This window comes from Pseudopipra pipra, chromosome 8 (assembly GCF_036250125.1).
Source record: "Pseudopipra pipra isolate bDixPip1 chromosome 8, bDixPip1.hap1, whole genome shotgun sequence".
NCBI classification, from domain to species: domain Eukaryota; kingdom Metazoa; phylum Chordata; class Aves; order Passeriformes; family Pipridae; genus Pseudopipra; species Pseudopipra pipra.
In genome coordinates, this window is record NC_087556.1 from 17505168 (window position 1) to 17518920 (window position 13753).

At 53.0% G+C, this 13753-nt stretch overlaps 1 protein-coding gene and 1 long non-coding RNA gene across 3 annotated transcripts in view; one reads left to right on the forward strand and one right to left on the reverse strand.

Moving 5' to 3' along the window:
- PAX2 (paired box 2) overlaps positions 1–5945 on the reverse strand; it is a 103069-nt gene extending 97124 nt beyond the window's left edge. Inside the window, exons 1-3 of one of the 2 annotated variants that reach the window (XM_064662713.1) lie at positions 5828–5945; positions 4615–5196; positions 4255–4403 (exon numbers count right to left, since the gene is read on the reverse strand). In XM_064662713.1, coding sequence (XP_064518783.1) covers positions 4255–4279 — 25 coding nt within the window. In that variant the 5' untranslated portion in view covers positions 4280–4403; positions 4615–5196; positions 5828–5945. Of the gene's footprint in view, positions 1–4254; positions 5197–5827 lie in introns of both variants that reach the window. The other variant, XM_064662712.1, reaches the window with a different exon arrangement.
- Positions 1–13753, forward strand: part of LOC135417969 (uncharacterized) — a 333771-nt gene that overhangs the window by 205655 nt on the left and 114363 nt on the right. The gene's annotated exons all lie outside the window — the stretch shown is intronic.

Consider the following 13753-nt stretch of genomic DNA (forward strand, 5'->3'; position numbering starts at 1 on the left):
TCCGGCTAGGAGCCGTCAAAGCCCAAGTTCGGCGCCTAATTAAAAAGAGTGGCAGGAAGACTCATTCCTCTTTAATATCAGCTGTTAATGGCCTTGGAGTATACTGCCTCTGAGGAGGAAGACACAGAGGGAGAGGCGAGGGGATGGAGTATGCGGGGAAACGGAGGGGCTGAAAGAAGTGGGGTGTCTCTAAGCGTGGTGGAGGAATAGAAGGAGAGATTAAAGGAAAGGGAGAATTTTAACTTATAAAAAAAAAAGGTGGAGGGAGCAGAGAAGGACTGAACTGTGAGCCGACATCAAATCCCTCCAGCTTCTCTGGCTATCTCAGCCGGGCAGCTCGGGAGGGATGCGGAGTCAGAAGGCAACTGTGCGGGCGCGGGGGAGTGGCGCACAGAGAGGAGAGAGAACGAGCGGATCCGGGATGGAGGGATGGACGGAGGGAGGGAGTATTTCCGAGCCCGGAGCGCTGTTCCCGGGTGCCTGCCTTGCCTTCTCTCTCGGACCCCGGTCTTTTCCCTCCTTCCTCTCCTCTCTGAGGTTTGCAAACCAAACGTCACCAATCAATACGAACCCCGGCTCTGTGGGTGCGTGTGTGGGTGTGTGTGCGCGTGTGACCGTGTTTGTTGATCCTGACCTGCTGGACTTCAAAAATCTGCCTCTTCCGACTCCCTCCCAGCCTGTAAGTTCAGAATTACAACCTTCTACATCTATGCAAACTTTTATTTATTGGAGAATTCCTTTCTCTTGGAGAAAGAGAAATTGTCACCATGTGATCAGCTAATTTCTGACACACGGGGCTTTACCCCTCCCCCAGCATGGGGAAAAAATATCTCCCCTGGATCTCTTTGAACTGTGCACAATCCATAACTTTGGCAATGTATATATAGTGTTATTTCTGCGAGGCAGTTTTCCAGGGTTAGGGGAAGTGGTTGCATTCTGCTAAATGGATCCTTTGTGGTGAGTGCAGATTTATGCCCAGTTTTGATTTATAATTAAATTAGCTTCTAATTTGCAATATGTGTGTCTGTGTTTAAAACGTATCTAATCTGTGAAATTGAGGACGGGGGCACTTTAAATGAAAATCTACCTTTCGCCTCAAGGGTTTCTTTATGAAGGGATAGCCGGGAGGGCAGCGTGCAGCAGGAAAGTGAGGCTGTAATTTCCATTAGGAGATGTCAATCAATCCCTCTTTTCAATACATCAATTAATAAACCCGATTGGTGCTGGAGGCTGCTCCCCCCGGGCACTGTTTCTGGCCGGATGGGGAAGTGTGAGGGGAAGGCGAACTTTGGCAGGGAAGTCCCCGCAGGCAGAGCCCGACCCGACCCGCCCCCTCCCCTTCTCCCCCGCTCCGACCCTGCGCGGGGCTCCGGGACCAGCTCCATCCTTGGCGCGGCACTGGGGGCGGCAGGCGAAGCCGGCGGGACTCTCCCTGTCTGCTCTTGGGATCTGGCAGAGCTAAATTAACACAACTTGGTGAGATACGGTCGATTTTTTTCGACCCAACGGTGGGGGCGTGCACACGCGGTTAGATCCGGGCCCGGGACCCCCCGTCTTAGTTGATTTATATTTAGGCTTCACTTACTTAAACGACCCTCCCCTCACCGTCCCGCCCCACGCAGCTCTAACCCGGGCAATAACATCATCGGTTTGATTGGTTATTTTCCAACAGAACCACAGCACCTAGCTTTAATTTTTCACAATTAAAAGGAGGCCGGAATGGTGGGGAACTCCCTCCTCCAGCCTGACAGCTCGCCCTAGCTCTCCCTGCTGTTATCGTGCGCTCCGCACCTACAAATTATCGGGGAAATGGGGGGAAAAGGGTATTTTTTTTTTTTACGGGCAAATGCAGTAATGCTGTGGTTTCTCCATAACTTAGCAATTACACAGATTCTCCTTTATTTTCAAGTGGCGCTGGTAGTTCAGCAGAACGTCACCGTGATGGGCAGGCGGGTGGAAGCCCGAGGACACCCCGGCACCGGGTTGCCCGGTTCCCACATGAGGAAGGCTGTCCCGACGGGGACAGGACAGGTGTGTGGAAGTGGGACGGCGCTGGGACAGGGCGGCACCCAGGTCTTCCGGTTGGGTCTCTGCCCTTAGAGCTTCACAGTGAGGAACACCCGACAAACAAAACTAATTCAATGTGTCGCCTCTCCCTGACAGCACACACACGGTATTTTATAGAAATCCGGCTACAGAAAGGGCTGACTTTCCTGAACCCACGACCGATGTAAAAAAGACGTTTAGAGGGAGGGAGACCATCCTCAAACTACTCTGTAGTCATTGTCATCATCAAGCCTGTCTATTTGATTTAAAAACACCATGATAAGGAGCACGCTCTCACTGAACGCTGTCTCCTCAGCTTTCTTTCTCCCCCCTCCCAACCACACAGCTTTGTACTATCAGATTTGCGGGCTGCTGTTGTCGGTTTGAGTTGCTTGGCACAAGCATCGTTTTGTGTGTCTCCAGCGAGAGGGGTAATGCTGGGTGAACAGAGGGCTGCGAGCAGGAGCACAGGGACTGCGGGGCTGAACTTCGGGAAGGAACGAAGTAAAAAGAAGAGAGAGAGAATGAGAGAGAGTCTCCCAGGCAGCTTGATCCCATTAGCTCCGTCCTTGGGTTGCATATTTATACGGTCTAGGAGGTGAACAGATGGACTATCAATTTAATTCCATCTTCAACACCATCAGAGATTGATTTTCTACTCGCTTTTAATTTTGCCATAATTAATTAGATCATTACAACTGTTTTCTATTGATCTCCCTATTTAAACCTCAGATGCAAAGGGACTTCGGCAGATCCTTTAAAAGCACAGGAGGGAAAAGGAACAGAGGGGGTTGCAAACTTTCTGAAGGTTTTTTTTCTAGTTTTAACTTAGAACATTTTCGGTGCAGAATAGCGAAAAAACGTTTCTGTGGCCTTTCCTTTTAGGAGGCCTTTTTCGTTGCCTTTATATTTTTCCTTTGCGTTTTGGTGAATCTTTGTCATATTTATATATAGTATACAGCATATATAATGGATTTAATTGATTCGATTACGAAAACATAAGCTTGCACGTGTATATGCGCCTATATATTCACATATAACGTGTTTAATATTGAGATTTACAGAGATGGTGCATACACATTTATAAATGGGGAATCTATCGACAGACGAGATGTGGCTTTCTGAAGGGCAAATATTTTTATTTGCCTCCCGTACGTGTTTGTCTGTGTCCCTGAATTCCTCTTTAAATGGGGGATATTTCACCGTGCGACTCCGCCAGAAATGACAAAGGAAAACCGGCGCTGCCAGCTCCGGTTCCCAACCTCGGTTCCCAGCGCCCGCCGCAGCCTTTCTTTCCAAGCCTCCCCTGCAGCAAACGATTAGCAGCCGGGGCAACAGCACGGCTCTGTGCTGGCAGTCGGTGACGTTTGCATTTTGAACCACTATGTCGTTTTTTTCCCAAAATCCCTAAATTAAGAGCTCTGTTTATATACGTAATTTGAGGGAACCAAACCGCGTAATTATGCTTTTACCGCGAGCGGCAGCGCCGAGGAAAACCTCTCCTCTCCGGCGGGGTTTGTTTGAAGCTTTGTTTGCAAATCATAAAATTGCTGACTGGGAGCATGGGGCGATCCGGAGACCCATCCGCCGGCGGAGCAGGTTTGGGGGGCGCAGAGCCAACCCCTCGCTAGGGGGGGACGAGATGCCAGCCTCCGCCCGCCGCAGCCCCTCGCTTCGGCCCCGCAGAGCCCGGCGAGGCGCTGGGCTGCCGGAGGGGCCCGAGGCGGGGACAGCGCAGCTCCAGAGCCACCACAGCGAACAAAGTTTCACGAGATGGGGAGGGAGTCGGTGGGGAAAGAGTTTAGGCAATTCCCCGAACTTTCTGCCGGCGGGAGGGAGCTCCAGGATTGAGGCAAATAGACAAAAGCCGGTGGTGGGGTCTGGCCCGGCCGGCGGGGGCGCCTGGAGGGCGGCGAGGCGGGGGGAGCCGGGACTCGGCCGGCTCTCCCTCGCGTCTGGGGGCTCCCCTGCGGGTCCTTGCGAAGCTCCCACAGTGGGAACTCAGCCTTTCGAGGTGGTCTGGAGCGGGCACCCATAAGGAAGGGGGACATTTAGCAGGTGAGATAGCAAGTGTTAGAGGGGAATCTGGCGAGGCGAGGAGGGTGTGTGTGGAGGAGAGCAGAGGCAGGCTGCCTCCTGCCAAAGGAGGGAGTTGGGGGTAACGGTCTCATCCCTCCCTGCTGAATATTCAGCGCCCCCCCGCCTTACCTGCTCTCCCTGAGCTCTGAGCCATGGCTCCTCTGCCTAATGGCCCGTCTCCCCGGGACGGCTGCAAGCCAGTAGATCTGCCGCGGCCTTTTCTTCGCTTCTCTCCTCCCCGCTTGGGTGTCTTGCTTTCCCCCGCTGACTTTCGAGATCTAGGCGCAACCACCCAAAACTAAACGGTTTAGATAACAACACACACACACCAGAGCACCACCACCACCACCAAAAAAAAAAAAAAAAATAGCCAGCCACAGAGAAAGAAACGCCGCTCTACTGAGCCGGGACAAGCTAAAAGGAGGGGAAAATAAATAACAATCAAAGCAAGTGCAGCGCTGCTGCTTATAAAAGTGGAGAGGGACTCACCTGCTCCAGTCTAGCAGGGCTAAGCAGCTAGGGAGGAAAGGGCCTGGGGGATTCTTGCAGGGATCCTGCAGGAGGGGGGGGGTAACGCCTGGACTTTGAATCTGCTTCCCCTTGCCCCCCTTCCGCAAACGGGCTACCTGTAGGGAAGTCTTGTTGCAACAGCAGATTAATTTGTTGTCTTATTACCATAAAAATGTGCTCGGAGAGGGGCTGGCAAGGGAGAGGGGGACGCGGGACAGAGGAGGAACTTCCTCCAAGTTGAAAAGGGAGGCGGTGGGCTCAGGCTGAGGGGGAGCGCATCGGGGACGGGGCGGGGGGGTTAGTGGTGCAGCCCACTCGGGAATGACAGCGGTCATCTCGGGGGCCCAGGCAGACTCCAGATGGGGTGGCGGGGAACGGGGGTTCCGCCGTTTACTTTGGAGGGGACGGAAGGCAAACCTGTGAAGTCTACCTCTGTGAGCACCTAGCTTTGTGCTTCTGAGAGGTTATCTATCTGCCCATCAATCCCTCCGTCCCTCCATTTATCTGTCCACTCGTCTTTTTCCTTGCTCCTACGGCCACGTTTTGGTACAGGCTTCATGACTGAAAAGAAATAAACAAACAAAACAAAGCTTCAAAGAAAAGAAGAAAAATTTCCAGTGCTAAAGACATCACTGAATGAATATTTTTCTTTCTCTCATTCTACCCCTCCCTTCCATCTCCCCATTGATTGAAAGTCTCTCTCAGCTCCAACAAGGAGTCCCAGGAAAAATGAACCATTCTGCTATCGATTCTTCATTAAAATTACATTTCTGCATTTGCTAAATTGGTTTTAAAAAGCTTCCCCTGTTATTATTGTCTTGTCAGAGCCGGCGGTGCTGGGCAAACAGTATTTAAAAGCTTGGGACCTCTCCAAGATGAGGCTGTTGGGGGTTATGTGTGTGCATATGTTTCTTTTTCTAAAGTGTTTAGGAAAATGCTAACAACGCGGATTGGAGAAAAGCATGCCCCAGACAAGTGGGGAATTGAAAAAATTCAAGGAGGAGGGAACGCTTTCCTTCATATCACTTAGAAGTCGTCGATTGTCTCTTCAAGCAAGGAAAAAGAAACTTTCATTTTAAATATCTAAATGGAACACCAAAAGTCAATAATTGCAGCAACGAGTATTTGCCTCAGATGCCGTCTCCAGCCCGCTCTGCAGCAGCCGCTAGATCTGTCTGGAGCGGTTTCTCACCTCCCTGCAGCCTGAGCCCTGCTCGCAGCCGCACACTCCTGCCGCGCTGAAACGTGCTTCCTCGGTGACATGTTTAAATAGGTCCAGCTAACCCTCACACACGAACTAGATTCTTCCGACCTAAACCCAACAAACTCCACGGAATCCCCGTCCTCCCTCCCCAAACTGGTGTGAGAAAAACCCACGAGGGACTCTGGGAGATTTACTTTGAATTCCGCAAATCTCTCTCGAAAGAGCAGGGAAGCAGAAATGTCTTCCTGATGTGTTTATCCCCTAATCAGTTCATTAGTTATAAACAACATGACATTAGAAGTTAGGAGGCAGTTGATATTAATTTTTATTTAACTAGTTGATGTTTAATCCGTCACGCCAGACTGCTTAGAGAGAGCTGCCTGACACAAACCAGTTAGAACTTCATACACGGCGATGATCGGCCGGGCACCGGGACAAACAAACGGCGGCGGGGGGGCGAGGGGAAAGGAGGCTGAAGGGAAGGGAGTGAGGGGGAAAGAGGCAAACCCGGGAAAGAGGGAAAAGCAGCAAAGGAGGTTGGAAAATTCCCCCCTTCACTGGAAAAAAAAAAGGGGATGTGTGAATCGGCAGAGAGAGGGAGGTGGGGGACGAAGCATGAAAAACATCGCCAGCAGGCTGAGCCGAGCGGGCCGGCAGGAGCAGGTGCCCATGCCAGTCTCCCCTGCGGGCGAGGGGGCGGCCTGGCGGGCGGCCCGGGGGCGCGGGGCGGGCTGGGCGACCGGGCCGGGGCTGCCCGGGGGCGCGACAGGGGCGGCGTGCGGCTGCGCGCCGTCGGGCAGAGCGAGGGTCGCCGCCGAGAGAGTCCTCTCTTAATTAAAAGGGGCGCCGGATAATTAGAACGAGGCTGGCCGAGGGAGAAGAGCAACACGTGAGGGGCCGGGACAAACGGGAACCGGACTGTTCTCGGCTTCCCGGGGTGTAACAGTTCCCTTTGGTGTCAGACTGCGACCCTTAAGCAAGCAGCGCAGGTGCTACTGCAAATAAAAGGAGTGAACGATTATGGGTACACTTACGGACACATGTCTCTTCCTACCTTAAAGCCGTGCTGAAGTATTATCTAACTCGAGTCTAGAATGTTACAGACTTCCCTATTATAATTTCTTGTTTCTCCCCTTGCAGCAAATTGGTGCCATAGAAATAGTTATAGCGTACCTGTTTGGCTCTACACCATCTTTATATACGTGAATCTCTACTCTTTACCCTCCGACCCTGCCGACATGGGGGCTCCCCCCCCCCCCCCCGCCTTTGCTCCCGAGGGGAGCACCGAGCATTATCCCAACATCTCCCCTTTCTGCGGCGGGACCCCCCTCGTGAGTGGTGCTGTGTGCCCCCCATGTGCCCTTTCGTTCAGCGCTGTTCAGAATTTATTAAGGCGAGATATTATAACTGTATCCACAATTTCACAATTAAAGCATTTATTGGTGAAGCAGGAAAACCCTGGGCAGCAGCTCAGTGCAGTGCTTGCCCTGGACGCATGTTCCTCCGTGCGGCAGTAGCTGTGCGGCTGTGACTATAGGGAAAGTGTTCCTGCCTAATACCCATATTTTAATATCAATTTCCATATTAATCAATCACCCCAAACATCTATCTGCTGGATAAAGGAAATAGTTCACATTCCGAAGAAAATTGCCTGCTTTCCTGCAGTTAATAGTTAACTCCGGAATAGAAAGTTCCCAGGGAAATGCGGAGGCAGGGGGAGCGTGGCTCTCCCTGCTCCCAGACAGCACCGGTCGCCACTTCCCCCTGGCCGCGGCTGCTCGTACCACTCGGGAAAATCTCCCGGCTCCTCTGCTGTGGGCTCGGGCTACGGCTGCCCGCGCCTTTTAGTAAAAAAACCAAGACGGAGTGTCTTAAGGAATGAACTCCTGATGGAGCTGTGATGTACAGAAGGGAGGCAAGTAGGTTCTTTCCCCATAGACCGAGACAGAAAGTGGATGCAACAGGTAACAGGGCAGACACCAGCGACACGGGGAGCAGGACCGCTTTCCAGTGGCGAGGGGAAATCCACACTGCTTGGCTGTTTGGCTTGAGAAACATCGTAAGGAAATGTGTGCCTTTCCCTTTGTCCGACGTCTCCTCTCCCTTTCTTTGAGGCAGGGTGTGCTTTGAAGGGTGGAGAGGATATTAAAGAGGGGACATGCCGAGGAACCGGCGAGGGAGATGCAAGGGCAGAGACGAGCCTGGACCCTGGCCGAAAGCTGCAGCACTCGGAGGCCGCTCCTTGTGGCCCGGCCGGCCGGCAGCCGAGCACGGGCGGGGACGGCCCTTTCCCGAGAGTTTCTGGGTGACTTCAGAGGTGCGGGATGTCCGCGTCGCTGCCGCTCTGCTCCGCACTGTTGCCTTAGTGCTGACCTGGCCACCTGGTGCCTTTTGGCCGTGATGGTGGAACTGGGGAGGACACAGGGTGGAGGAGCAGGGCGAGGAGTGGGCCTCTCCTCTGTTTCAGAGATGTCCGTAGAGCCTGTGGGATAAGCAGGAACACTTCGAGCTACAGAAGTTGGAAGGATGCTGCTGGCACAGGAGGAGGCTGCCTTTCCCGGGGCTGGGCTGGTGTTAGAGCGACGGAGTAGGAAGAGGGTTGCGAGAAGTGTGGGGTGGGTGGGGTGAGTGCCTGGGAGGCGGTGGGTTAGGGTTGCCATGGGATGGGACCCGCCTGGCCGCCTGTGGGATGCACTCGCAGGGGCTCCCTCTCCGGGTCGCTCTGACGGGGTGTGGGGGTGCTGGTGAGGGGGGTGGGCGGGAGGGAGCCGGGGGAGCTACGGCAGGAGACGTCGGTGCCGCGGCCTTGGCGTGAAGTTGTCGGCCCGGACTTGGCTCAGGGAAGAGCGGGCTGGGCGGGCGTCCCGATGCCTCCCGGGGGCACCAAGCCCGACCGGCTGCGGGAAGCCGGATTCCCGGCCAAGATCAGGACGGGAGTTCCTGCACCGGCTCAGGGGGAACCCCGAGGGGCGCGCAGCCCCCTGTCCCGGGGCGGCCCCGGCTCCGTTGCCGGCGGGGCGGCCGGGCCGCGCGTCCCGCCAGAGGGGGCAGTGCAGATCGGCGGTGCCGGGCGCGGGGTCCGGCCTCGGCCCGGCCAGGGGGCTTCTGCCCCAGTCCCGGCGGAGCCCAGCAGCGTTAACCCCTCTCTGCCCTGTAGTGACGCTCAGATTCAAGAGAACTTCCCAAAATATTTCCACGCCCCCAGCCGGTCATCCCGGCCGGAGGCGGCGGCTGGCAAAACCAGACGAAGTCTCCTGGGGTCCAGGCTACCGCTCCCCTTGAGCGGGGCCGGGGGCGGGCAGGAATGCTCTTCGGGGGGTTGGGGAGACGTCGGTGTGATCGCTTCTTCCTTCTCCAGGTAGTTCAACACAAGTTTCTAGCTCAAGGAGCCAGGCGGCCTGTGGGTGCCCTGTGTTTAAGGACAGCCTGGGCCCGGAGAGACCGGGGAGATTCCCTGTGGCTCGGTGAACGTGGGGAATCACTGCGTGGATTACGGGAGGAATGAGAGAGAGGGACACGCAGGCAGGGGACTCCCGCTCGCCGTTGCCAGAACTGAAGAAAAGGAAAGAAAAAATGAAAGATCACGTAAAAACCATGAGAGGCTGGAGGCACACAGTGTGCCCTGTTCAAAAGAAGGTGAAAAGTGAGATGGAAATGAGGATGAATGCATAGACAGAGAAATAGACACTGGTTTTTACTAATATTAGAGAAAAAGGACTGAATAAAGAAAGAGATGTTTAATTTGATGATGAAAGGGAGATGGATGGATGGATGGATAGATAAATAGACAGAATAGATACAAAATTTTAAGGCGACAAAGTAGAATACGTGAGAAAAGGAAAACAAAATTATGAAAAAATCCACCTTTCTAGCGTTTATGGGCAGAAATAAGGGAGTGAGAGGGCAGAGGAAGAGAAAGGGTAAGAGAGGAAAGGAAAGGATAAAAGGAAAAGGAAAAGAAAAAAGTAAGGAGAAGAGTAAAGAGGTTTTTAAGAGCCGTCAAACAGTTGGTAGGCATGAGAATTAGAACAGAAAAGCAGAAACATTTATGGCAGCTGCGCCGAGGCGATTTCCCCATTGGCATTTTATGGAGCTCCTAAATCTCAGCTTAACGCTGTTTTGAGCTGTAAGAATTATTTTCCACCGCACTTTTCTTTTTTAGGTTCACTTCCAGTTTCCATAGCGGGTCCCCTGGAGCAGGCGGAGCAGCCGCCCCCGAGCAAGCGCCTCCCGTCGGGCCGACGGGCAGCGGGCAGCGGGCGCTCGCCCCTCTGCGCCGGGGGGGACGCGGCAGCTCCCGGCCCTCCCGTCCTGGCGTCCCCCGGCAGCCTGGGCGTCCCGCGGGGTAGCAGCAGGAGCTGCCTCACAAGCGCCGGTGTGGGCCGGCGGGCAGAAGCAACAGTTCCCCGGCACGTCGAGGGAGGGGAAGGACCGACTTTTCCCCCGGGCACGGCTTTCCCCGGGGTGGGGAGGTGAAAGCGGCGGCACGGCGAGGTTGCCTATCTCCGCAGCTCTTGCCGGGCGCGGGTGCGAGGGTTGGGGAGCGGCTGGGGTACAACAAAGATAAACCTCAAGGTGCGAGAAGTGAGGGAACAGTGGTTGTCCCTTCCTAGGCAGCCTGTCTTTACACGCCGTCTCCACGTCGGTGGAAAACTCCAAACCTCGGTGGAAAACTTCAATACTCCAGGCACTAATAATGATAAGAGGAACAATAATGACAACAATGATAATGCATTTCCGTATACTAAAACAGAAAATAAATATCCTCCTACACCCGCTGCCTCCCCGGTCCCCGGATCTCTGGAACGTGCTGAGTCTTCAGGGTGTTTCAGAGCCTGGGATAGGTTTGGGAGAAGAATATTGACTGGAGGCGTAAAAGCCGGGGGAGATGTAACTAGTGTGCCTTTCACCTTTTTCTGGGAACACAACCATTGTCCTTGTGACAAGAATCTCTGTTATGGTCTGAGAGCTTTAGAGAAAAGGGAACTTTGCAGGTCTGTCTCCTAACTCTGCTTCGGGCAGCTCTCTCCGCCTCCCACTTGCCCCGCCACCCCGGCAACCCCCGGGCTCTAAACCAGTTGATATAAAGGTGTGTGCGAGGGGGATAAAAGTTCCAGTCTCTCATGATGGGAGAAAGCTGCAGGGGCAGGAGCAAGTTAATTTCCAGCCGATTTCTCATTACTCTTCTTAACGCCTGTAAGGGAGAGAAAATTAGGCACACAGCACACGTTTTGGCCACTTCATAAAAAATGCAGATTTGAGAGATGATGTGAAATGTGCCCTCGAGTCAATGATTAAAGATAGCTGACTACATTTTTTTTTTCTATTTGGAGTTGAGATGAGAAATGCCCCTGAGCTCTGTAGGTCCAAGAAGGGTCTTTTAATAACTGATAAATTGGCCCAAGAACTCTTTCTTCTCCTCTCAGCCCCCCGCCTTATCCCCTCCACCGTCATACGTCGTCCACCGTCAGGGAAGAAATGCAATCCGCTGGTCTTCGCCCGACGATCAATAGGAATCACTCTCGGGGGATTATTTTCCGAGCGAATCACTCTCGGGGGATTACAATCCATGAGTGGGAGGACAGGGCCAGTCGTGACACTCCAGCGAGTGGGTGCAGAGGGGTGCGGCCGCTGCTGCCTTGTCCCACTCGTGTCAGTAGCTTTCCCTCCCCACCAACCCCTTGGCTTGTTAACTTTGCCTGCGAGCCGGCCAAGGGACAGAGATTCTGGTTCAACAGCGTTAAATATTTGCACTTAAAAATACCCGAGGGAGGAGATGGTCAGTCTAGAAAGAGGCGTTTTCACGTCTATTTTGGAAGGGCAAGAAGCTAAGGAGAGTTAATGGCCAGGGGCATCTTTGGCACCTGTCACCTCTCTCCGATTGTCAGGGGTCGGGTCTTTTGCAAGTTTCCTAAGAAAGTTTTGTCATCGACGGATGTTCATGTAAAGGGGCAGCACCCGCCTCCCCTCGCTACTGCCACTCCTAAGCGGACAAAGAAGCATTTGCCGAGCCCTGCTAGGGGGAGGTTTAAAGGCACAATGAAGGGAAACTGTCAGGAAGAGCCTTGATCTGTCTCTTTGCCTGGCGTCGGATGGTACAAAACGCCCAGGCTGCTGGCTTCCAGGGCTGACATTGTCGGTGGAAACAGGAGTTAGGAATGCTGAGGGAGGGGCGAAGTGCCCTCCAAAAAAGCACTTCAACTTATGACTTTCTCAAACGCATCTTTCCCTTCGCCCCCCCCCCCCCCCCAAACTTGAGAGGAAGAAAAAATAGAAAGGGAAAGAAAGATAAGACGAGAGAAGGGGCTCGGTGGGGGGAATAAAATCAAAGCTTTCCAGCCCGCTGGAAGAAGAAATGTGTATTTCTTTTTTCTAAACACTTCTAATTTTTCAAACCAATTGAAAATAATAAAATGTATAAAGAAAGCAGGGATGCGGTTTTCCAGAGCTCAGCTGCTGAATAACTCCTCATCACCCGCACCGATTTCTTTGATTAATCCCGAGGTCTGAAGTAGAAGCAGTTCCAGTGTGATACCTTACACGCCAAGCTGCTTCTGCTTCCCTACTTTGTTAGACTCGTTTATGCGCATTTTTAAACAATAATTTCGACTCCTTTTCCCCTTAATAAATCCATTTTTTGAAGCGGTACCTGCTTTCTAATTGCCCTGAATAAATGCCTTTCCCTATCTCCGGTTTCTCAAGTCCAATGGCACCCTGGTGGGAAGGAGGTCGCAGGCACCAGGCCGGGGTACCGGACCACCCCAGCTTCTGGCAATTTCCTCCTGCTCTGTAGTCGGGAACTTGTAATTGTAATTTCATGTGCGAAACGGTGCAGACCGACATTCACTCTCTTAATGGGACTTAATGTAACTGTACACGATCCTTTATGCAGCCATATATCTAACGAGCTCTCTCATTGCTAGACGTATTGCCAATTCTCAGATTCCCTGCGTAACTATAAGTATATATGTTATATTCACAACTACGAACATATACCCGAAATAGATTCGTCTGTGGAGAGGAATACATGGCAATATGTACGAAATGTATAATATAAACGCGAATCTTTATATCAAAAGGAAGATATTTTAATTTATATATATTTTATTCCATATAATAATTTCTTCTGGAGACAGCTAGGGAGCATTTAGTACGTGGAGAGAAGCACCTGTGCGGAGATCTGAACGGGAACGTTCCCGTGTGCTTTCACAGCCTGTGTTTATGAACATATATCACATATATCTCCCTCTCCCCTCTTACGCATGTATAAAATATCAACATGATGCTGTAGAAAAGCTGTGAGCTCTGCACAGTTCTTTACCCCTTTGCCAGATGATGCCGTTGTTTATAAAATCGCACTTCTCTGCCAGGCGGCTTGCACCCTCCGTACTAATTCACACTACCGAGTCATTTATCCAGCTTTCATTTCTCCCTGAATTACCCGTCTCGGAGTCAACCAGAAGCACCAAATTCCTGCCTTTCTGATGAATGGACAATATTGTCTGCTCTTTTCAGGGCGAGAGAAAAATAGCTCGGGCAAACGAGAGCGAAGCCGGAGGCTGCTCGGCGGCTGCCCCGCAGGGAGCGGAGTGGGACCGGTCCCCGCTTCGCGGCCGAGCCCCCCCGCGCCTCTCCCCGCCGCGAGTGGGTGAGCCGTAGGTGCGGCTGCGGCCGCGGGTGGGAGAGGCACCGGGGAAGACTCGGGCTGGATCCGGGCTGCCCCCGGCAAGGGGAACCGCAGCCCGCCGAGGATGCGCCTGCCTCCGCTCCCCGGCGTGCGGTGCCTGTGTGCGGTTTTCCTGGGCTGGCTTTGGGCTGCTTCGCAGGAGGCGCTAATTAGAGTGTAACTGCCAGGTCATTGATTTCATGTTACCAGAGTTGTTGTTTTTGTTGTTTTCTTTCTTTCTTTCTTTC